Genomic DNA, 25,205 nt, shown 5'->3' with positions numbered 1-25,205 from the left:
TGCAATTTCCAGAATCATGTATGTATGTATGTATGTATGTACATGTGATTTTTATAAAACTTAATAACAAGCAAAATTGAACAATATATTTAGTACACATATATATAATGAAAACATCTCTTTTATAGGAGGGGAATAGTACACAATACTCAAGATAATGGATGACATTTTCAGGGAACATAGAAATAAATGCAGGTATTGGTAATGTTCTCCTTCTCGAGCTGGTCTCCATTATGATGTTATATCTTACATATATTCTTACATTGAAAAACAAAATGAAAATAATGAAATCAAACCTGTAATGTTTATTAAAACAAAAGAATTTTTCACAATATCTTAGACCTTTCAGCAACAGGCCTAAAAAGGTTTAAAAGAAATACAACTGAATTTCCATTTTGAATTATTTTAATAACACTGTCCCCTTTTCCCCCATAAAAACTGCATGAATAATCAAATTAGCGGGGAAAATCTTCATTCTTTCTTACTTGACTGATGTGAGTAATTTGTATTTTAAATCCAATCCCTGTACAAACAGGGAAGATGTTATGATAAAGGAGGTAACTCCAGTATGAACAAATCCAAACAGCAGATAATCCACATTTCTTAAATGATACTTAAAATGTATCATTCAGTCTTTTAACATTGCATTTCATGTCCTGATTATACTTGGTTTCAAAGAAACCTCTATTTCTGGGAAGAGACTAAGAAAGGATGATCCAGGTTTATTGTAGATAGCTGGGCAGTAATACACACACACACACACACACACACACATCATATATCATATATCACATATCATATTATCACATATATATGAGAAGAAATCAACAAGGTGGTATTTTTTGTGGTTTGGCACAGAGGGGATGCTAGATGAGTACCAAGTTTCCTTTCAATGATAATATTTAATTATAAATAACTCAGTTAAAGAATTGAGTTTCTATGAATTATCTCCAAGAGAAAATTGTTAAAAACCTGACTGCACAAGAGTGGCATGCAATACTCAAAGATGAATTTAACTGAAATGAAGCATTCCCTATTTCACCATGAGCCCTGTCAGAATTTCACCACATCCACTCTTTTAGGTGCATAGATTACACTATTCTTAAAAAGATGTTCGACTTCAAAATGCCTTCCCAGCCCTGCTGAACTAAGAAAACGAAATAGCAATGTCCTTCCATCCATACTTTGCCAGAATGAAGGTGATCATCAGATACAAAAATATAAGCAGAGAATTAAGTAATAATTAAATAAGTTAGAATTTCACTGATAAGCATTATAGCGGCTGATATAAAGTTACTGTCTACCACTCAAGATCTCTCCACTATATGCCATCTAAGCACATACTCCTCACAACCTGAGAGGAGCTCAACTAGCGACACCAAACAAAAGAAGATGAATGCAAGAAAGGCCATGAATTCATTGCTATAGCATCAACTACAGAATGAAATTGGAAAATAACCCATTTTTTCCAGATGCTAGAATTTCACTAATTAAATACCTCCTTTAGAAATCAATAATGCTCTAAGGGAGAGAAAAATTAAGAGTGTTTCCTAATTCAAGTTCTTATTATTAAACATAATTTTTAGTATAATTTTAAGAAAGGAAAAATAGATATTTACTTCTTCAATACAGTCTGGAGTGGTGCTTTTGTGCATTTAAAGATAACTTCTGAATTACTGTATGACCACCTATAACATCTCAACAGGTATTTCTCCTTCCTAAGATTCTTACTATAAGCAACTAGCTATACATTGACCTTCACCTGAATCTTCAGAAATAAGAATGGAACTGCAAGAAGATATATATGAAAATGCAAGTTTTCTCATTAGTTTAACAGTTATGAGAGGTTCCAATCCTAGGAAGCACACTTGGAAAATCCCATACTTTATACCACTTTGCAAAAGTGCAGGCTGGCACACTATCCTCTCTGTAGCTCTGAGATCCAATTAGGATGTAAGTGAAAAAAATTACATTCTAGTTTTCATTCCCCACTGGAATATTTTTGGTGATTGCTCACCTAAAGAAGATGGCCAGATTTTGGTCCCTTTTAGCATTTTATGAAATTACAAAAGAAGATTTATTTTCAGTCTTTTTCAAGCAAATTAATTTTCATATGATAAGTTTTTGTTTCTCATTATTTATAATGTTTTAGTAAAAAAAATGGAAGAAATGTATATTCTGTCAAAATGCTTCCATTATCCTTTGCTGAAACCAGTAGGAGCTTTTCAGATATGAAAACAGGGCCAGACGGAAACACTTTATGGGAAAATCTGCAGTGGAACGGTTTTGATAATGAACATGCCTAGAGAAATGAAATCATGAATGCTGTATGCGTTGGGGGGAAGAAACTCTTATCTTCAGTTGGGTTCTGTTTCCCTTAGAGAGGCTTATGTTACCCTACAATCAATAGGTCTCCAATTAAACAAAGAAGATTTACATATGCTGGTGCATTTTGGAGCTAATGAAATTGGTCTAACAGTTTTAATGAGAGTACAGCACTGGCTAGGAGGGGAACTCAGGAGTCACCATATATAATTGGGTCCACCTCCTTAATTCTGACCTTTAACTTTTCTACTCCTACTGCCTTTGGCCTCTCCCAACATAGGATAAGCAACCATGCCAAAATGTATCCTATTTAGTAACGACAGACAGACAAACCTGCAAATGCTCACTAGAAATAAGGGTATGATTCACAAACGTTTTCCCTGCAGAGCAAGATAGTGTGTGGGGGGTTCAAAACCAAAAAAAAAAAAAAAAAAGTGTGCCATCCTGAGGAAGGGTTCCATTTTTTAAAAAAATTTTTTAAGACTTTATTTATTTATTTATTTGACAGAGAGCAAGACAGCCAGCAAGAGAGGGAACACAGGCAGGGGGAGTGGGAGAGGAAGAAGCAGGCTCCCAGCGGAGGAGCCCGATGTGGGACCCGATCCCAGAACGCGGGGATCACGCCCTGAGCCGAAGGCAGACGCTTAACGACTGAACCACCCAGGCGCCCCGAAGGGTTCCATTTTTAATCAGGATCATGCTCTTTAAAAACTCAAGCATGAAATTAGAATCCTTTATTTCCCCTCCTAGCAGGGCACCTAGCACACAGTAGGTACTTAATAAATGACTTCCTCACAAAGAAGCTTGAGCAAAGGATATATTACCTGACCACCTCCAAACCGCCTTTTCTAGGTAAACAGTCCAGATAAAAGTCGAGACCAGGATCTTAGAGGTCAAAACAAATAACCTGAATATTTTCTATAAATAGTAGCATCATAAAACCTTTATTGGTGGAAATATGATTATTCACATGTTAGTAACTCTTTTAGGTTAACATGAAACTTTGGATTTGGGTAAAGAAACAGAAGTCAGTTAACATGATAAAGTGAGAAGGGAAAATCATCCTAACGATTAAAAAAAAATTTAGGCATAAATTCAGCATTCCTGAGTTGAACAAAAGCTATATTATATGTTACCTAGTTTTTAAATTCATATTATAAATGTCTCACATTTTTTGTTTTGTTTTGTTCAACCCGGATTTTCCATCCAGTCACCAGCTCAACAAAGATATTGAATACATATAAGGTGCTGGGCCCTAGGTACACCTATGGGGGACACAAAAATAAATACAACCCAGTCTCTGCTCATAAAGAGATCACAGCCCAATTCGGAAGACAGATCATTTTATTATGATACATGACGAGCTAATAGGGAGTACTAATACAGTACTAACAAGACACTATGGGAAGACAGGGAAGGAGCCCTTAGCCCAGTGTTGGGGTAAAAGAGGGCCTAAGCAATGTTCGCCAATTAAAGGTGAGTGAGGACAGTCTCAGTAGAAGGAATAATACAAGGGAAAGAACAACAAATACACACACACACACACACACACACACACACTACAATATAAAGTGTGGCCAGAGCCTTAAGGGAAACAGGCGGGAAGACAGCCTGCCCCTGTGTAATCCATGGACCAAAATTCTCATTTATGTCCTTGCATGTGCCCTCTCCAGTGTCAAGGTCAGTTGTATTCGCTGCTAATACAGAAAAGTAATGTACTCACTTTATCCCACATTTGTCTAAAGACACCTTACCCTTATTTAAATACTGCAGCTACTCTCTTGATTACAAATAGGAACATTCAATATAACGTATAGCTTCGTGAAAGGGGCCTCGTCAGAAGCAAAAGTCATTACACACACTAAGTCATTCCACACACATTCCTAACATCCTGAAGCCCCCTCTCAGAGGTCAGCTCCTACCTCTACAAGTTCAAGGATCCAAAGCTGACACATTAGAGTTTATTGAAACATCACCCTGGTGGGAATCTGCAATTGAGGATTCAGTCCAATTTTAAAGACAAACAATCCCTTTTCCAGATGTTGGACTCAGACAATGAGAATACTCTGAAACAATTTCCTTCCAAAGAATGGACTTAGAAACAGAAAAGGGTGTTATACTGCAAACTAATTATTCTAATCTAATTATATATAATTTCAAATATATAACATTAATGAAGTCTGATGATGGTTAATGTGTTCGGTTTTATTAGTATTACACGAAAAAAAGTGAGAGATTAAAAAAAACAGAATAAGGCCAGATCTGTAAAAATGCTATTCAAGATTACAAGAAAAGAAGGTGTGGGGGAGGAAGTGAGAGGGGGTGATTCTCAAGATTAGTAGCAAAAACAGAGATTTTTCAAACTTGTTAAACTTTCATTATTTGGAGATAAAACACTCTTAAAATAAAGGAAACATCAGCGATTCCTAAAATCATCAGGTAAAATCTAACATCTGTATCCAGGTGGCTTATTTAATCCGAAGACAACATGGTTCTTTCAGTTGCTGGAGCAATAGAACTGCTAACATCCCATGAACTCTATCAAGTTTGCCTCACTTCTCTTACTGACTGTAAAACAAAGAAATCTGTCTTCAGTTTCATGATGTCCCACATGGTACTGTGACTAATCCCCAACCATTTTTATTTACAGTGTTCAGAGTGAGTTTCTATGACAATCCCATGCCATTCTCAATGTTACACACAGATTTTCTGCCGTTTGAAAATAATTACAGAACAAATCATTTGTTCTGCACTCTATTCAAAGAAAAGCACACATATTAATGGCTGGACAAACAGATTTCACTTTCAGATTAAACAATAAGCAGATAGAAGAGAGAGACGGGGGAAAAAAAAAACCTCCGCTATACACTGTTTGGGACCACCAGATTTTTGGGTTGTTGTCCATGTTTCATTTATCAGACATGCAATAGTTCTTCTCCTTCCTATCACCATCTGTACACACTTTCCCAGAAGACCCTCACAGCTGTCCCATTAACACACTAACACACACTCACACATATAGGACCTCTTCCGTGCTTTCTGTCTGAATGTAATACATATCAGTTTTCCTTTCACAGGAGAAAGAAAGGCGAAGCAGCTTGAGACCTCGGACAACTTAAAATCCACTTCAGTGTAAAAGTCTCAAGATTGCTAACTTTCTTCAGAGACAGAGCAAAACAGAGAATTTAAGTGGCTATGCTACTGCGACTTGGCTGTGTTTTAGGAACCACTACCAACTGCCAAATGAATTCACCACGGCTTGCTCTCCGAGGCCTTCCCTTCCTTTCTGTTTGTCACTCCCTCATTCTCCTGCTGCTTAGTTTTCCTATAACTCTGTTTTATACTCCAGCATTACGAGAAGGATGGCCTCTAAACAAGAAATAGAACTTTTTTGTGCACCACCAGATTTCTTTAAAGAAAATATGCCACAATGAACTGTTAAATAATAAAACCACCTGCGCCCTGTCCTGGATCGGCCTGGGTTTTCTTTCCATTTACATGGATTATTTTTGACATAAGAAAACAAACCATGTACCATTTGCTAGAAGTACCATCAAATGACAGAATTCTTCTACATATACCTGGTACAGATCTTATGCAGACCTGAGAGCCAGCTCTGCAAATGTTTAAAACTTCCTATGGGCTATTGTTTGTAAGGATCCTAATTCAAAAACATCGAAAGCTTTTAAATCTTAATTTCTGGGGCGCTTGGGTGGCTCAGGTGGTTAAGCCTCTGACACTTGATTTTGGCTCAGATCATGACATCAGAGCCGTGGGATCAAGCGCCACATCAGCTGCGCACTCAGCGCGGAGTCTGCTTGTCCTCTCCTCTAAATTAATTAATTAACTAATTAATTAATTAATTTTTAAAAAATCTTAATTTCTGAAGATATTTCATCCGAGATGGCATCGACTCATCTCATGGTATTTTCTTCAGTTTTGTATCCTTGGCACTCCACATGGTGCCTAACAGGTAGTAAGTGCTCGAAATACGTTTGCTGAACCCAGTTGCCAGTGACATGGTGGGATCTGTCAACAAAGGCAACCAAGGTAGGTTTTCTGTGCCAACACCAACCAAAGAGCATCCACCTTGATGTACGTGATAACAGCGGGCTAGAACTGCCTCCACTTTACACAAGAGCTTCAGAGCTCCGGGGAGACAGGCACTCAGTGCCTTCACCTTGTAAAAATGAAGGTTTCCTCTCAGTTTCCTTCAATGTTTGAAACTCTGACATCTCTTAACAAACCAGAGAAAGCTCTAGCTGCTCACTACTTTTTAAACTCCAGAGAAACCCATGGCTTTCAGCCCTGTTAATGCACTTCCAGCAAACACCTTTTACCCCTGTCCATAAATTCAGGGGCGGAGCTCAGAGAGCCTGATATCTTGGGGAACACCTTGGAGATAAAAAGCCCTAACCGCTAACAAACCATCCTACTGCGGACATGTGACACACCCTCTCTGCCTCTTCACCTGCACAAAGGCAATTATAAAAGCTCCCCTACCCAAGTTTAAGGTTTATATGAAGAGCTAATAAAATAATATATATGAAAAGCCAATTTAAATATTATAAAGGTTAACCACACAAGTCTGGGTTCTGATGGACCTGGCTTTAATCCTGGCTTTGCCACTTACTACTGGCAAGACCCTGAGTGAGTTCCTAACACGCTCTGAGCCTGTTTCCTGAATAACAGGAGCAGCCCACAACAAAAGTTGTCTACCATCTCTGCTCACCCCCACCACCCAACATGAAAAATTCTCCAAAACTTGGAGAAGTCCAAAAGGAAAACAAAATAGAAACAAAGAAACCCACATAAAACCAGAGAAACCCATATCCACAATTTAGGAAAACCAACAAAGCCAATCCCTAAGAAATGGCACCCAGAGATGTAAACTCCCTGAAGTACCCAAAATATTTATAGAGTCTATCACGAAATGCTCTAGTACAAAGCAAAATACACTGTTACAGCTGCCTTGTCTTCACTTTCAAACAAGGTGATGGATAATAGAGGGCCAAAAATGTGCATCTCTAAATGTGAATCTATGTTCTCTCCAATCTATCTGTGTCCGTCCAATTCTGCTGTCTCATGACAGGGCTTCACTTACTCAGCACTGCCCCCACCCCAGAACCTCTAGGGCTCAACTGCAAATAAAGTGAAAAGCTATGCATAATCAGTCTTTATATAGCAAAATTGAAAATGTCTCTCTTTGAAGAATTACAAAGCTTTCTGTCTGAAACCTCTGACCTTTCTAGAGAAATCAGAGTCACTATAGTTTAAAAATGTAGGTGGTAAAAGTACAAAGGATTACATTTATCCATTTTGCATGTTTGCCATCTTTTCTGAGATGAGGAGCAAATATCTTCAGAACAATTAGTTCTTCAACCCTAACATTTCAGACTGTAATATCCTCATTCTCCAAAGAGCTGTATACATCCTGGTCGCAATGAGATGGCACTTTTCTGTTAAATGTTACAGAAAATCTAAAGTACATGAATTTTGGAATCTTTTTTAAAAATAAGACTTTTGTCCATACAGTGAATAGACCAAGAAAATAATAAAAACTCATTTGAATCTTATTAAATACCACTGTAATTCTTGATTGGGTGGGAAGGAGGAGGGACTTCCAAAAGTACATTTAAAAGAAAAAAGAATTCTTAATAAAAGTCCTTGTCACATATTAAGAGGCCATACAATAAAAGTATTGCAATGACTATCTTTCCCTGACAGGAACATACAACAATAGTTACGCTGTTGAACAGCATCAAATTACAAAGACTTCATTCTCAGAAGTTACTTGAAACTACTCTCCAAAAGAGAACCTCTACCATTTAAAAGAAGGGGAGGAAAAGCCGACTCAATGAATCAATCAGAGACTTTAGTAACCTAGTAATTTTTTCTATAATAAGAATCCATGCAAAAATCTTGTTATGGTCATACTGACCAGCTTTTGCCAAATTCTTTTCCAGAATCCTTGCTCGATCTTAAACGTCTGTAACCCACTCATCTTTAACTTTCACTTGCTTAATGCTACAAATATTCTCAGGTATACACTGTTTTCCATCAACAACATTTTAGTGCCTAATATTATTTATGAATTGTATTCAGCATAAAAGATATTTATGATTTTCACCACTGATTTGCCATTACGTCTGAGCCTATACAGCTCTGTTTAATAGTATGCGACAAAGGTTTACACGCAGATACAGAGTATCTTAATTACTCATTCTATAGTGAGCTCTTTAAGCATCTCCATTCCTCACTCATTTGGAATGTTTAAAAATGCCACGAAGAAGGGCTTGATGTCATCTTAACACTGAAATCCATCTGTCTATGGCCCTCTTTTGACTTTACTCCTTCTGCAGCCAAATTTTTCACAAAAGTTGATGAGAATTTGTCAACCTAAGGACTTGTAATGTCAGCTCCTTTGAAAGGCAATGGAATATTTGAAAGTGACAATGATGGGATCCTGCATGTAGAATATTCACTTTATGTAGGAGTTTAAAATTAAATAATCCTTTTAAGATTAAAATACGCAGAGTTCTAAATGCTTCCAATAGGGGAAGAGGCAGGCACATAACAGAAGAGGTAGTTCTGAGTTTCCCATAGTAAGTGGTATGCCCCTAATTTTTAAAATTAAATGATAATTGATATTGTAGCAACACGGTTCCTATTATCCACTGACAAATACCTTTCCATAGCAAAAATTACCATTCAGAGCAAGCTATATAACTCACCACAGTTACATCTTCCCAACAGCATGAACATGTTGCTTTATCCAATCATGGGCTGGCAAAATTACAAACGGAAATAAAATCACCCAAACCATAGCAACAAAGACAACAGCCTGATAATGGCAGATGCTAAACAGGCAGACATAGAAATTTTTAAATAGTATTCATTTTTTTAAACATGTTTTATTGTTACTTTTCTTGCATGTCACATTTTTAACCTATAGAGCATTACAAAAATATCCATTAAAATGTTTATGAATATATATGCTCTGGAAATTATTTACAGCAGGAAACTCATAGGTTATTGGGACCACCATAAATAGGCATCAGAAACATCAAAAGGTGTGCTGTATGGAGCAATGGGTGTGAGTCTTTTTTTTTTTTATTCCAATCCTCTTATTTCCAGTTTACACTTTTATTTACATACTTCGGTTTTCTCTTGCTGGCATAATTAATATGCCACAACTTTTAGATTTATGGGCATTTCTAAAAAAGAAACTTAAAAAGAAATCTACATTTCTATTTTATTCAATGTAAGTTCAGTTCAGCAGCTTATTTTTTAAATAAACCCTAGAAGACTTAATATACATATACTGAATATAGTATAAATTATATTTACTGGTCTTTTTTTTTTTTCTATTTACAATTATAAAATTCACATTGAATGAGGCTTTGGATTTTTGCACTGAAGTCATTAGGAACTAATCTTGCCTAAACTTAAAGAAATGAAAATAAGGGCACTAAACAAATCCATCAATAAATCAGTCATTTAAGGAGATTAAGATGAACCTTGTTCTTATTTTCAATTTTTCTCCTTTCTCTTTTAAATTAAAAAAACAATTTTAAACTAATAAGACTCAATTTTTATTTTCTTTTAAATAATTATACACCAGGCCATAATCAAAGGATCTTTTTGGAGAAAAGCAAATTTAAAATTTTTCAATCTTATCATTAAGGGAAGTTTGAAATATGCCTCCTGTACACATAAGAAAATACGGACAAAAATTTACCTAGTAAAATATTACATGTACTTCTGATTTTTAAACTAATGCTGGCTTTAATTCTCAGTGGCTTCCCAAAGCATCTAGAACCAATTCATCTGTCTTACAAACAGGAAAAAACATTTCTTAAACCTGTGTAATAATGCTTCTATTCACCAAACTTCAACATTGTAAGAACAAGACAGAACAAGTTACTCCAGATTTTTGACCCCAACCCTGACAAAAGCATAAGAACATTTTCTCCCTCTCCTAACCAAGTATGGCCTCATCCCGTGCCTAGGAACTGGACTCCACAGTAAAATATCTCCACGGGAAGGGTCAGGATTTTGACTTTTTTTCTTTCCCTCTGATTCAGTGTAGGTGTGTGAAACCATTTAAATGACATCCAACCCCCCAGACAACAGGACATAGAGAAGGATACAGAATGGATCTAAACCGTATGGTCAAGAGCACTGGGTTTGGAATCAGAAGGCCTGGCTTTAATCTACTGTGCACCACTCACTTGGACATGCTGAGACTTTATTTTCACCTGTACAAATGGAGAGTGCATTACTTATTTGCAGTACTACTGTGAATTAAAAAAAGAGAGAGAGAGAGAGAGAGAGAGAGCAAAAAGAGAGAGAGAGAGAGAGAAACCTACAACGTATGGCAAAACTTAGTATAATGCTTGCCGCAAAATAGACAACTCAATAAAAGTTATCTGCCTTCCTGCCTTCCTATCTTCCATCCGTCTCCCTTTCTCTACTTTCAATTGATCTAGGTCCAAAATATTTACCACTAGGAAAGCGTGCAAAAGCCATGAAGAGAAGTAAGTGTAAAGGTCTCAAAGAACATTAAAGTTATTCCCCTTCAGTCTCTAGCTATTATGATCATCTGCTCATGTCTGCATTTGGGATTAGTAATACACAGGAAAGAAGACCAACACTCGCCAAAACACATAACAAAATAAAAAGATCTTCTTTCTCCCCATTTTATCTTATTTGGTTTCTTTGACAAACAGAACAGCAAACGCATCCTCTCTACGGAGTTGCCACAATTTGTCGTTTGTGGACTTATTTCTTTGCCTCGTAAGCTATGTTTATTTAACTAGAATATTAATAGGAGGGCTAATTCTGTTAGATAAAATGTACTTTTACACTGTGAAATGACCAAAACAAAACACGAAAGGACTGTTTTCTAATATTTTGGGGGGAAACCTTGGGTAAAAGTCATTTCTGTGTTAGGAGCAGCTGGAGAACTCTGGTAAGTTCACAGGGATGCTAAAGTTTGGATCAATAATTTGTATCTTACAGTTGCCTAAGCAAGAGCCAAAATTTTGATGACACTGTAAGTTATCACCTTAAAAAGCAAAATGGTAATAACAGCAAACATCTCAATAGCCCCTTTTCCAAGTTTATGTATGCCATAGTATCCCTTACTGGCTGGACCCTTAAACAATAAAAAGAATTTTTGCAAAACTTTACTTTTCTAAAAATTTGAATAGAAACTCCAAAAGACCCAAATAGTCTCTTAGTCAGAAACAAACTATGCAAAAAAATGTGGGGAGATGGATTATAAAATTCTCCACTTGATATCCTGCTGCTCAGGATCCTTTTACAGTCATTACTTAAACCAAAACACTTTTGAGAGCATCTCCATTTGCGATTAAATTCACGGTTTTATGTTTCTCTTAACAAAGCATGCCAGTTCATTCATTCTCTTCCTCCTCCACCTGACTTCTTCCTTCCCCTTACTCCTCACCTCCCAAGGATTTACAGTTTATAATGTATTTAAAAACAAGATCTAACCTCTAAATAACGACGGGGAAGTGATTGCTGAAATGGTAATAAACCGGTGTTCTGCACATTCAGTGAATTCAATCTGTATTTCATGTTTTTCTTCTATTCTAACCTCAAAATTGCTTTCAATAATCTATATTAACATTTGTGAGCAATTAGAATTGTTGCTGCTTCTGTGCAAGTTTTAAAAAATTGACAGGCCATTGTGCACCCTCTGGAAGCAGCTTGAGGCCTTAACCAAGTGAAACACCCAGTCCTACTGTGTACAGCAGTGACCACAACAAAGGCTGTGGTTTCTCCCACACTAGCCCTAAATAGGTTTAAATTAATGCTATTCATCACTGGGTGGAAAAGAAGACAAGGCAAATCTAAGCCAGCAGCACTGGGAAATTTCTTACCAACACTCAAACCTCTTAGCCATAAATATGAGCTGACCTCCGTTCGTAAGTTTACTCCACAACAACCCCTCCTCCCCATTCCTATACCCTCTCTGCCTTTGAATTTCCATCTTTTTCACTACATTCTAGCTAAAGGATACTGTTACTACATTCTAGATAAAGGATATTGTTACTACCCTCAAGTTACGCCAAAAACAGTCAAGGATATAAAAGCCATATTTATCTCAAGTTTGTTGACTGTTAGTGCTATTTCCTTTGAAGAATTAAAAGATAAATAAAAAGACAGATGAAATCTTTTAGAACTGTGCATACCCCAATGATTTAGAATTGATCAGGCAGCCACAAAATCCACCTTGAGTTCAGTCTAAGGTTGGAGTAAGAATTTGAGACAAGGCGGCACTTACACTTTCAATTTTAAACATCACTGTACATTAGTCTTGCGCCTTCTTTTTCTACATACAGCTTATTATTATAAATCACAGGAACCAACTGCATAACTGTCTACTAGGGAGCTTATTAAGGTACTGAAAAAGTTTAATTACATAACGTATAGCCCTAAACTTGAGCAAAAATACGCACACACATGTACGCCTGCTAGCAAAATATATTGAACACATTTTAGACATGCAATACTGCCATAAACTAACATGGTAAGTTACCCAAAAATTAAGAAATTACCATAACTCATTCAGCATAAAATTATAAACTATAACAATCTAACATTTTCATTTAAAATTTTTTACAGTAATTATTCTATATGCACTGACAACCTTACACACATAGTTACGCTGTATTTAAAGTACCAGCTTTTTTAAAGAAGAAATCATTTGCACTGCTCTCAGCAGCCCTGTGTGTGCAGCCTGAATGTGCACACACACGCACACGGAGCACACACACGCTCATACACAGACACTCCTAATCTTACACCTGCTCTGAAGCAGTAGGAAGTGAATTCTCAATCTGTCAACATGACCATCTGGTCTATCTGCATATCACGGCTTTCTCTATTACTATATGAAGGAATGGCAATCACGAAGCCAAAATAAAACTAAAATGCACCTGAATGGGAGTATCTCTCTCTTTGTTGAAACGGAATAATATGTGGCATATCCGAGCAAAACTGGCAGAATGTAAGTAATTTAAAATGAGCATCCGCAACAGCATAATTAAATGAACAATATGGTACCTGTAATGTGGTCATCAGTAATACTGGCCGTACAGGTTTCCGGAACAGGTACCACACTTCCAGAACACCGCAAACAGTTCTTTCACGGAGTGACGGGACCGTGACTATTCCTGGTCCAAGCAAAACTAAGTAAAGGGAGTAACAGGGGTCCATGGAAGCAACCAGTAGCTACTGTACTAAAATATTACTGTGCAAAAATAGTCATGTTCCACCTTACAACTAACACTCCTCGTGCTACCATTAGGGCAAATTCAATTCACTCTGCCACTAGGCTAATTAACAAGGACAGGCATCACCTGACAAATTGTGGTCATTTATTAGTCTTTCAAAGCAAATTTTAAGGCCCCTAAAATAACTTCCAACCTTAGATAACTCCTCATCTGCAAAAAGTGAAGATGCTCACGGCGATTTAGCTTTTCTTTTGGGCCTAAGGCCGCGGGGAAATTAGCAAAGGCTTTACTTAGTTGATTTAAATATAATTCTATTTATGTGATTTTACTTTTTAAATGTCTCCACAGCTGCCTCAGCGTCTCATTCCACCTCACAGCAGGTAATAACTATCGAAAATAAATTGTGACTCTGTCATTCTGTGGTGTAGATACAGCAACTTACCTCCATCCAAGAGATGAGTCCTTAAAAAGTCTAACCTCTTAAAAAAATATAACTACACTGAGAAACTTTCTAGAATCTGATTACATTACCAGAAGTTATACAGACGCAGTTTAAAAAAAAAAAAAAAACTCTCCAGAAAGTTCTCGGTTGAGTGCCTACTAATGAACAAAGGTTAACTTTATCTAAAAGGTCAAATGCCTGGTGGCTAAGGTTATGACCTTAACAACTTAAATTGTGACCTTGCCACGTGCCGGGTATATTGTAGATTCTGATACAGATCATCTGGTAAAGACTGGTCATAAATTAGCTTTACTGTTACACGCCCACAAAGAAAACCATTTGCCACAATTCCATAATATCTTCAAGTTGTCATACGATACCTATGGAAGGACGACTCAAATAAAGAGCAAATTAAGGGCATAAAATGGTTTTACTCTTTTATACTTTTAACGAGATGAAATTCTCAGGCTTATGGAATCACTCCAATTTCATTACACTTGTTACTGTTTATCAGGCACAAAATTCACACCGTTCTAATGCCACTGGATTTAGAGAAAAAAAAAAATCAGAATGTAGTTTAGGTATTGTATTTTAGCATCTCAATAAGTCTTAGAATAAATCACCTGCGCTTGTAAAAAATGACTGATTCTGCACTAGTTTCCAGTATTTACATGTGTGTCCCAAGATTTCAACCTCCTACCAAAGAAAAGGCCGAGACATGAAGCAATAATTATTGTACACATTTTTAGAAGGGGAAAAAAAAAATCTCATTTGGCGAGCTATTTAGAGGGGGAAAAATGGCGTTTTGGAAGAAAAAAAAAATACAACACTGTAAGAGAGGGGAAAAAAAAAATCCACTATAGGTGAAAAGGCCACAATGGTTTTGGCATGTTTCTTGAAGCACGTTTCAGAGTCTCTGCCTCCTGCCAATACTGGCAAGTTCTCAAAACTTTTAAGGAGGTAAAAACATTGTTTAGTGTTTACAAATCTTCAGTATTATAACAGATGCTTGTCAAATCAGTTGTATGTAAGTTGACCGATCCACCTCATATTTGTATTGGCAACTAGCTTCCCTTCCACAAATAACAGGTCTCTAAATCTCTTAAATCAAATTTGAAATAGTTTCAGACAAAAGGCCCTTGATATTTTCTTTTGCAATCGTCCTGTTGCGTGCACAGGGCAGCAGCCATTACTGCGATCCGTGAAAGCCAATGGCCTAACACTTGGCTGCCAGTCAGGCCTACCAAGGGATTCTGGGATACATCAGGAAAACCAAACCGAAAGGTAGTCTGATCCATGTTGCTGTCAATAAATCTTTCATAAGCAATAAGGATGCTAACTCTCCAAAGCAACCTTCTACCTGTCATTTTACCGACAGAATCCTTCGGGTCCTGAAACCACCAGCAACCGCGTTAGCTCAAGCATTTGCAACAACAGCACAGTAACAAACGGTCAACGACGGAAGAGAATACACGTGATGGCATTAGCTCGGAAGGTTGCAGCTCTTTAAATCGAAGGCAAACATTTATGCCTAAAACTCGGAACGGGTGCTGCTCACACGGAAAAAAACGAAAGCGGCATTCCATTTCCAGGTACCTTGTAAGGAAGCACATACCCTGATGTGTACCACCTGTTGGCACCCACGTTTTTCTCTATTGGTCCAATTAGAGCATTTGTTAGAATTGATAAATTATTTACTTTTCTAAATACCGAAAAGATTAAACACAAGATCTTAACGAGTCCCTCCTGAAAGCACTGATAACACCCATCCTTTTTTTTTTTTTCCACCTTGCCTTTCCCTATCAGAACCTCCACTTACATAGGCAAATAAATTTTTTAAAAATTTAACCCTGCTTTTTCAGTAGAGAAAACAAAGTAACAATAGGGTGAAAAGGGGATTAAGAAAGGGATACTTGTTCCTGTCTAGAGGTTATTTGAGAGGTGTTGCCTTTTCATTTCACTGCGCAGAACAGGCTAAAGCAACAGGCACTCCTTACAATTAAGTATACATTCTCCAAAACCCAAATATTTGAAACACTTACAGATCACATCCTCTAAAATACTCATCTATCCCCTGCCAACAGAATGCAAATGATAATGTGACATGCTTGCAAAGTTAATTTCTCCAGTTTCTTATGTAAGGACAGATGGATAACAAAAGTTCTCTTTCTAAAACATATATTGAGAAAAATAAGAGAATAGGCTATCAGCTGACTTCTTTTTTTTTTTAAAGCCCACATTCTTAGAATTAAAAACATTTTGCAAAACAGTACAGTGTTGATTTTACAGGTAACACCTTTCTCCTTTGTGAAAAAATACATAAATATATGAACCCCAAAACAGCTACTGGTAGGATTCCACAACCTTCTTTCTTCCATCTGGCTCAAGTAACTGCCATGAAGGTAAAATCTAGCAAGGCCAATATGTACATATAAAAAGTCAACAAGTTACACAAGACCTGAGCTTTCCCATAACACAATGAACCTTTTGTCTAAAACAAGGCAAAAGAAACAAAGTAAAAATGCATTCTTTTAGTCAGTGCTCAATAGTTTTAGCCTGAATGCTACTCTGAATGCTATAATATACACAGGTAAAACATGCCTCGAAAACAGCCTTGAAACAATAATGAATCTTATCACCAATCAAAGCAACTCACTAAATCAATGATCAATATCGATTTCTCGGTGCATTCATGCACCACACAGGCTGGTTACTTTTAAGAGTAACCTTACCATCAATTACCTAAAGAGTTGGTTTGTTTCTCGCTCAGCTATCTTAGACAACATGACAAATTCCTAAATACAAAGCTACCATGTTTGCGTATTCACGTGATTCTTTTTCCTTCGTAAATGATCAGCAATTTGATAGTACTCTTACCACCTCTTCTTAATTAGCAGGGGGTTTGAGAGGCCCCAGTAGGTTAAAAACACTCCCAGAAGATAAGCAACTAAAAATACTGCCTCACCACCGAACTCCATGCTTTTTAAACGAGATCACTTGCCATTTACAATATCCCCTTTATTCCAGCGGTTTTATGAGGCTTCTCTCACCCATCATCAAAAACTGCGATTTAAATATATCACAGCACTACCAACACCTCTGATAACACCACTTGCCAAAAGAAGTGAACTTGGTGAGAGTCCTCTCAAAGCTCTGCTCTTGCACCCGAATGAAGGTGTGCCCTCGGATACAGGAGGGTGGGGGGGCTTCTGGCTGTTCTGACTCTGGTCTACCTTTGAAAGCGCACTGTCTCTCTGCACTCTGACCTGCAACTTAGAGGGTTTGGGGTTGGCCCAGCATGTACGGAGGTCATCAGAAGAGAAACACGCGAGGAAGTGGGACGACTTCTCACCATTGCACTTACCTGCTGCACGCACAAAGTATGCCAAATATAAATCGAGTTCCTTAACAGAAACCCCTATGTGATGGGGCTGCACACAGAGCCCTGGATTCGAGCACTGTGGGGACTTTACCAGGCGCTCGCCATCAGTACTTTCGAGCGGAATACCTTTAAATAAAATCACCATAACAAGGTCCAACCTCCAGACTTTATCTGCCTGGCGAAGGCAGTCAATTCTTCGCATCTTGCCTTTCTGGTCTGGGTTGGAAAGAACACAACATGGAGGCTTTTTCCCCGTAACTGTAAGAACAAAATCCTCTCGGTACTCAGGTCGGATATCTTTCCGTAACTTGGCCAGAAGTCGAGATGCCCACTTCTGCTTGACCTCTGGTTTTTCACTTAGCAACTCATCCTTCACGGCTCTCTCTTCTTCTTTTGACATACGCTTTTCGTGTTTTTTGAAGTATTTTCGTTTTCGGGCCTGCAGGTTGAACCATGTGTAGGCGAAGGCTCGGACGTGGGGCAGAAGTGCTTCAATGAAAGGATGAAATTCATCCTAGAGAAACGAATGACAACAAAAATGTAACTATAGTGAAAACAAAAGGAAACAACTTGTCTTCAGATGGTCGTTTAAAAAACAAAAACAAAAAAACAACGCCGCTTATTTCACTGGAAAGTTGACTCGAGCTTTACGGTACCAAAATTACACAGAGGATGCCTATGGGAAGTCTGAGGGGAAAAAAGAACACTGTCAGTAGCATGTCTCACAATCTCAAAGGAGAAAATGCCTTAAGATTTTAAAATGTGTTACTATGTTCACCAAAGTGCACCGGGGTCTACTGCCGAGCTTAGGTCCCAAGTCCTTTAGATAGTAAGTGAAATTTACTGAAATGCTTATAACAATACCTAATCTTAACCCTATTTCAAGAAAGGCATATCTAATTTTGCTCCAGCCTTGACCTCACTACTTGTAGTACACCCAGGGCTCGGCCGCCAGATTGGCAAATCCTAAACATTTAGATGCCAGTCAATGTTTATGGAAGTCTAGGAGCAAAAAAATCATCTCCACGATCAATGAAAACAAAGACTTTCCCTCTAAAAATATTGCATGGAGACGCTAATCTGTTTCTCAGGCATTTTGGTAACATTTTAATTCCTTCTTAAGGATTGCAGTTGCACATAATTTTTTTAGTCAAAAACTTAGAAAAATCTGGCATATGCAAAAGATGAATTTGATATTCTTCAGGCTGAAATAAAAGATCTATTTCCAAGACATACTTGCTGATACTATGGGAATGAAACAAAAAGGAAAAAAAAAAAAGGAGGAAAAAAACAAAGAAAAGCATACATGCCAGATAGTAAATAGAATGCGTCATTGTGACAACAGGGTTGCAACTAAATACAGTTAATTTTGTGAAATGCCTTCAGTAATAATCATCCCTAAAAAAGAGAATCTTTATTTAATTTTTGAAATTCATATTTCAGGCTTTTCCTCACAGGGAAATAGAGAACCTGGTATATTTAATGTTTACGAGACTCCAGGAAAACCCTCACGTTTGCCTCTTAAGATTCAAATAATTTGAAAATAAAATTCAATTTAAAACATTTGAATTTTTCTTACTGTCTTACGAAAATGTTTGATTCTTTTACTTGATATTTTCTTAAGAAATACAAATATAAAATGAAAGAAAAATTAAACAGTAACCTCCACAAAGCTTTCTGAGGACATCTAACTTTTGATTAACCGACCCACACTAATCTTACATAACTTCTCTCCGCCGTGCAAACCCCCAAAAGATAAATTATTTACTTTCAAATAAATGAGGATAACAAAACCAAAAAGATATTTGATGGCTTTTTTTTAAAAGGGTGTAGGACAGACAAACATTATAAAATGCATTCTTTTTCGGTTTGTAATATCCACCTAAATATATACTTTGGAGGTACAAGTAACTGTAATGTCCAAAATATTATTACTATAAAAAATTATTGAATTTTCAAATGCTCAAATGTAAACTGAGTGGTTAAGATTGGAAAAATATTTTATCAAGTCTATTAAGATATTATAAATTATAATCAATCATTTAACACTACATATGACTATTTTTTAAAGTACATGTTAATGTAATACATAATAAATCACTTCAATAATTGACATTTATCTTTTTCCTCTCTGAACAAATTTTAGGCTTTGCATTTCAAATTCAGCTTTGAAAGCTGCTCTTTTTCAATAAAAATCCAAAAGAGAAGTCAGCTTTTATAACATGTGTGCATTCTTCAAGTGGAGAGGGAACAGGAAAAAATACAAGAATTATATTATTCTTTACCATGAATAAACATTTTAAATTTCTGATGTTTAAGAATCTTTCTTATTGCCATACTTTAAAAGAGAGAAATGGTGGTGGGGAGGGGGGTTTTTTCAAGTCACAGTTTATCTAATAAGGTATACGCCAAACCGCAAAGCATTTAAACATTACTGAATTCTGAGCTCATCCTTGAAATGCTCTAAAATACATAAAATTGGGGTTTGAAACAGTCCTTCACATTGACTGATCTTCTTACATACACAGGACATGCTAGGGACCAAGGCTCTGTGGTGTTACGTTAAGAACTCCTGGAGTCTACCTTAACCACAAAGTGAGCTTTCACCAAAAGGAAGATTTCATTTTAAAATCTCAGGCCCATTTTATACAGCAAGGAACAACTAAGTTCCAAACAATCCACATTTATGTTAAAATGTTATTTTACTCAAAAGCTCCGTCAATAAGAATAAAGAATTTTTAAAAAACATTCTAGTGTGGCATTTAAGTGTTTGAAGAGATTCCTAGTATGCTTCTCACAGAACTGCGAACTGCGTTCATTCGTGTTCAAGAGGATTTTGTTTACCTGCCAACCAAATGCCTATATATCTCATCATAAAAACCCTCAAATGAAGCCAACTATGTCAACTAATCATTAAGAATAATCTAAGTCCCCAATTTTGCATCAAAAGTATTTACAACTTATTACTCCCCAAAGGTTTCAAGAATGTGCCAATAAAAGTGCACAATATTTTGTATAACTTTACTCACGTGTACTATTAAAGAACTAGTCATCTTTCTCAACTCACAATTAGAAATATTCCAGATCATCAAAAGTAAAGAATATCATTAATTTGTAGGAAATGTCGAGGCCCAGCATAAATTAATTTAAAAAAAAATAGTATGCCCTTATAAATCATGTTGCTGCACATATTGCCATAAGCTGTAATATTTCAAAATATTCAGGAGATAATAAAGAATATTTTACATGTGTACTCAGTGAGAAAGTTATAGGCCACCAATGAAAACAAACCTAAAAACCTGTTTCAAAAGCGTTATGACTTTGAATCAGCATCTTAAATGTTGATCTGTTTGTAAGTAAGCCAAGTTTAAGAACCACTGAACGCTGATATTGCTGGAACTACTTTTAAAGCTTCGCCTATAAATTTCTACTGGGTTATCATTCTATGGCCAGGTAAATGATTTGGTTATAATACACCCGTATGGACGAAAAGAAGACGTCTGGCATTTTCTTGATAAAGTTTTAAAAACTGCACACACGTAGTGGAGTTTATTCTTTCATTTAGAGTATTTCTATCACTGTGCTTACTGGACTTTCTTTAATGACCAATAAGGACCTAAGTTTTTCTTTCTAAAACTGGCTCTGAAGCTTTATAAGTATTCCAGCAAGTTAAATAAAAATTGTAAACCCGTTTTTAAAAGAAGAACTCAAAATATATGGCTCTCATTCACTATTTAGTGTACAATTTCTTCACAAACTGTTACACTAAGTGTTTCTTTTACTGGTGCTTCCAGAAGAAGGCCTAGTGAGTGTATCAATCACATTGCCAAATACGTTTAAAAAAAAAAAAAACTTTCTTAATGTGATAATAGCTCGTGAGCCAAGAGAATCCAGCTTTGTCAAGTACCTGACTATGCCCTGGGCCTGTATGGATACACATGTATCCTCATATATGAACCAACCCAAAATATAAATTTATCTTTTGGGAGCTCACTTGAGAAGACGCTCATGTGTCTGCTAAGGTCATGCCCCACTACTGCAGCACCCTAGTATTGTCTACAAGTTCTCTGGGCTGCAAACTTTTGCCAGCAAGAACTTCAGCCTTTGAATCTCAGCATTTTCACTGTAGTCATAACTCATTCAAATTCTCTTACACTTTGCATCTTATCCATATGCAATTGTGAACCTTGCCAGAAGTGGTTGGAAAAGTTTCATTCCATACTTCCACAAGTTACTAAAATAGGCACTTTGGAAGTTTGTTAGGGAAAAATAAAAAACTTTTACAATAACTAAAAGCAACTGCTATCCATTACTAATGCTAGGCCTAAATCCCAAACAGACCATTTCAACATAAAAGATGCATTTAAGAGTCTTCTGAGATCAAATAGCCAGTATTATTCCTGTTAGATATTGCAATAAGAAAGGCTGTCATGTGAGAAATAAATTCAGAATCTAGAGAGGAAAGAAAAAAATTATTGATACTTTTTAACCTCCCATAAAGTATTCTGGTTAAACCGTTATCTCCTGCTAAATGAAAGCAATAAGTGGTAGCAGGTTTTTCAAGGGAGTGGTAAATAAACATTTTATATGAAGCATACAACTTCATGTAGGTGATTAATGGTCAGATTGCAATGTACCAAAACAGTATGAAAGCTCACACTTTTTTCAAAAATTTTTTTAGCGCAAAATCACTTTGACTTCATGCCTTTTAGTCAAAGAAAATAAATAATATATTCAAAAAGGACCAGATTTGGAGCCGTGAAGTAGCAATATTTTGCCTAGGGGTGGTGCAGACAAGAGAGGGATGGAAAGGGAGGGCATGGGAAGGAGGGGCGGGGGGCGAGAGAGACCCACGCTCCGAGTAGAGTCGGAGGGGAAAAGTTGCCCCAATCCTGCGCGCGGAGCTGCCCGAGTCGCGCGGCGGCGGTGGCGGGAGGCGGCGGTGGCGGGAGGCGGCGGGGGGAGCCGCGTCCGGCCCGGGTTGCTGCTCGGGCTCGCGGCCCGGAGCCCAACTCCGCCCGATGCTCCACGGCCCGCGGCCCGCGGCCTCCGCCGCTCGCCGCCCTGCGCAGCATGGGCTCGTCCCGACAGCGAAACTTTCAGTCGGGAAAGCGAGCGGGCGACGAGCGGCGAGGACGCAGGCTCCACCCGGCCGGCGCGGGGGACGCGCGTCCACGCAGCCCCGCTCCGCCGAGCCCGGGGGCCGGCTCGCCGCCGCCCGCCCGCGTCGGAGGGGCGCTGTCCCGGCAGGGGCCGGGACGCCGGCCCGCGTCCCTCCCGCGGCCGGACCCCAAAGGCTGACAAACAATAAACAAAAGTAAGAGTTTGGGGAGGCTGCCGCGGCGCGGGCTCCGTGCGCGGGCCGTGGGCGCAAGGTCGCGAGTTCTCCCGCACCCGGGGGTTTCAGTTGCCCCGAGCGTGCGGGGTGTGCGGTGGGCTCCGTCGGCGGCCCCCTCCCCGGGAGCCGCGGAACTACAGAAACCGGCCTGCCGGCTGCAGAAACGCTGAGTCCAGATTTCAGCGTGTCATGGGCTGCAACCCCGCCGAAACACGTGCGGGGCGTCCGAAAACACCGCCGTTCCGCAGTCAATCGCCCCGATATTAATTAACGCATTAATAAGAGGGCGCCATTAGCCATGTGCCCACACAAATGGCCGTGCAAGAGGAATGCACCCGCATGGAAACAAAGTTACTTTCTTAAAGCTGTATTTCTCCCCCCCCCCACGAGCACACGCGCACACACACACAGAAACACGCGCAGACACGGGCACACACCAAGACACATGCCCCGGGCCCGGCCGGCGCGACGGTCCCGGGTACCCCGCGCCCAGCCCCAGGTCTGCCCCCGCAACCCCAGCCCCCACCCCACCCCGCCGCATCCAAACAGCTGCTTACCTGGGTGAGACAGAGCGGAGAATACATAACTGCCAGGCGGTGGGGTGTGCGTGTGCGTCTGGGTGTGCGGTTTGGAGGTGTGCGTGAGTGCGGGTGAGAAAGGAGAAAGAGGGAGAGAGGAAGAGAGAGAGAGAGAAGGGGGGAGAAAAAAAATCAAGCCTGCTTCTTGCGTTCACATTTCCAACTCGGCTCAACTGCAGCCAGCCAGCCAGCGCGATTGCCGCTCCATGAGCTGAACTTTAACCCCGCCTAGAGTTTCCCTACACTCCACTATACATGTCTACTGTACGCGGGCGTTAAAGGCATAGCGCACCCTTTCCCGCTCCCGCGCCCGCCCGGCCGGGTGCCCGCGAGCTGCCCGCGCGCCCGCCTCCGCCTCCGCTCTGCACCGCACCGCACAGCCGCCGCCCGCTCGCGCCGCCGCCGGGGGGGGGGGGGTGCGTGGGGGAGGGGGCGGCTGCGGCGCCGCGCGGCCAGCCGGGTCCCGAGCCTCCGCGGCCGCTCGCGCTCGCTCGCTCGCTCCCTCTCTCGCTCCCTCGCTCGCAGGCTCTCTCGCTCCCTCTGCCCCCCCCCCGCCCCCGCTTCCCCGCTCAGCGCATTACTGGGTAACGCAGTGAGGAGCAGTTACAGTCTGTACTCCCGGGCAGCTATAGGCTGCCACAGGATGTGCTTAAGCAAACAAAACTACTTTTCCTCATCCCCATCCCCCAAGCCCCGCCGCAGACCTTCGCGGACCTCGGTGGAGGACTTGGGCAACTTTGCCAGGTTGCCCTGCGCTCCCGGTTCACTGTGTGGGCACGTAGAAAACCGAGGAGAAGGCCGGGGGGCAAATTTGCATGTATGCAAATTTTTTAAAAATCAGACCTCCTAGGTAACTTTTTTTTCCCTCTGAAATGCGGTACGGCTCAGAGCATTGTAATCTCTCCAACGGAGCTTTCTGTGGGAATAGATCGTCGGTAGAGGTAATTATGCACAAAATCCTGCAAACTTTGTGCAGCTTCAGTCCTATGGCATTCAGAAGCGGGGGTGGTGGGGAATAATTTCACACAGAAGAGTCACCGGATTTGGGGGGTGAGGGGGGGTGTCTGGAGAAAAGGAGGCGGAGATTAATGAGCGTTCTCCCTCCCAGGACTGTGAAACTAGTGGGTCTGAACACAGACGCCATAGAAAAAGTTCTATCACGTTCAGAAACAACAGTGGTTTAGCTGTGACATCTTTTTCTTTTTAGGAGAAAAAAAAAATGTGAAAGGGATGTCCCCTAAGGGAACGGAGATATTCTGGTCCACAAACGCGTGCCCAAAACTGGACACAGGCTATCATTACCGTCCCTGTTCCTGGGACACCTCTGGAAGGGTGCCTTTTAAGAATCCCCTCTTTTTTTCTCCCCCAGGTAATCGTTCTTAAAATGGAAAAGAGCTTCCTGCAATTATTTTAGGTTTGCTAAAGTATTGTTTTGGCAGAAAAGGGGGGTGGTTTTTAGGGTTTGGCAAGTTGCCAATAAGCCTGCTTTTCCAGTTTTTTTAACCTCATATTTTTTTCTCCAGGCTTTCCTCCCTGATGGGGAAAAAAGAAGAAGAAGAAGAAGAAGAAGAAGAAGAAGAAGAAGAAGAAGAAGAAGAAGAAGAAGAAGAAGAAGAAGAAGAAGAAACCAAACAAACAAACAAAAAAATCCCTTCTTTCTCCTGCCCCCCATCCCATCTCTTCCTCCTCACCTTCCTAACTCTAGTTTGCAGTCTGCTGCATTTGCGAATCCTTCTCAAAATTCCAAAAGGAAAGATCAGGGTGAAAGGCACTGGCACACAGGGGAATCTGCACCTTGGGAGAGCTTACACAGCTAGAGAGCCTCTGAAAAGAGGAAACTCCTGTAGGAATGCCCACTCTGCAGGTGAGTGTGAGG

General features: G+C 39.4%; 1 protein-coding gene across 6 annotated transcripts in view; it reads right to left on the bottom strand.

The window, feature by feature from the left end:
- The window catches only part of NFIA (nuclear factor I A), a 367,611-nt gene that overhangs the window by 338,933 nt on the left and 3,473 nt on the right, over positions 1-25,205 (bottom strand). For 2 of the 6 annotated variants that reach the window (XM_087865945.1, XM_045802210.2), the window contains exons 1-2: positions 23,309-23,697; positions 17,396-17,927 (exon numbers count right to left, since the gene is read on the bottom strand). In XM_087865945.1, the coding sequence (XP_087722071.1) occupies positions 17,396-17,927; positions 23,309-23,335 (559 nt within the window). In that variant the 5' untranslated portion in view covers positions 23,336-23,697. Of the gene's footprint in view, positions 1-17,395; positions 17,928-23,308; positions 23,699-25,205 lie in introns of those variants that run through there. The other 4 variants (XM_087865944.1, XM_045802213.2, XM_087865943.1 and 1 more) reach the window with 4 other exon arrangements.

This window comes from Ursus americanus, chromosome 12, assembly GCF_024610735.1.
Source record: "Ursus americanus isolate L20-20 chromosome 12, mUrsAme1.1.p, whole genome shotgun sequence".
Lineage (NCBI taxonomy): Eukaryota > Metazoa > Chordata > Mammalia > Carnivora > Ursidae > Ursus > Ursus americanus.
This window is presented reverse-complemented; position numbering and strand designations above follow the sequence as displayed.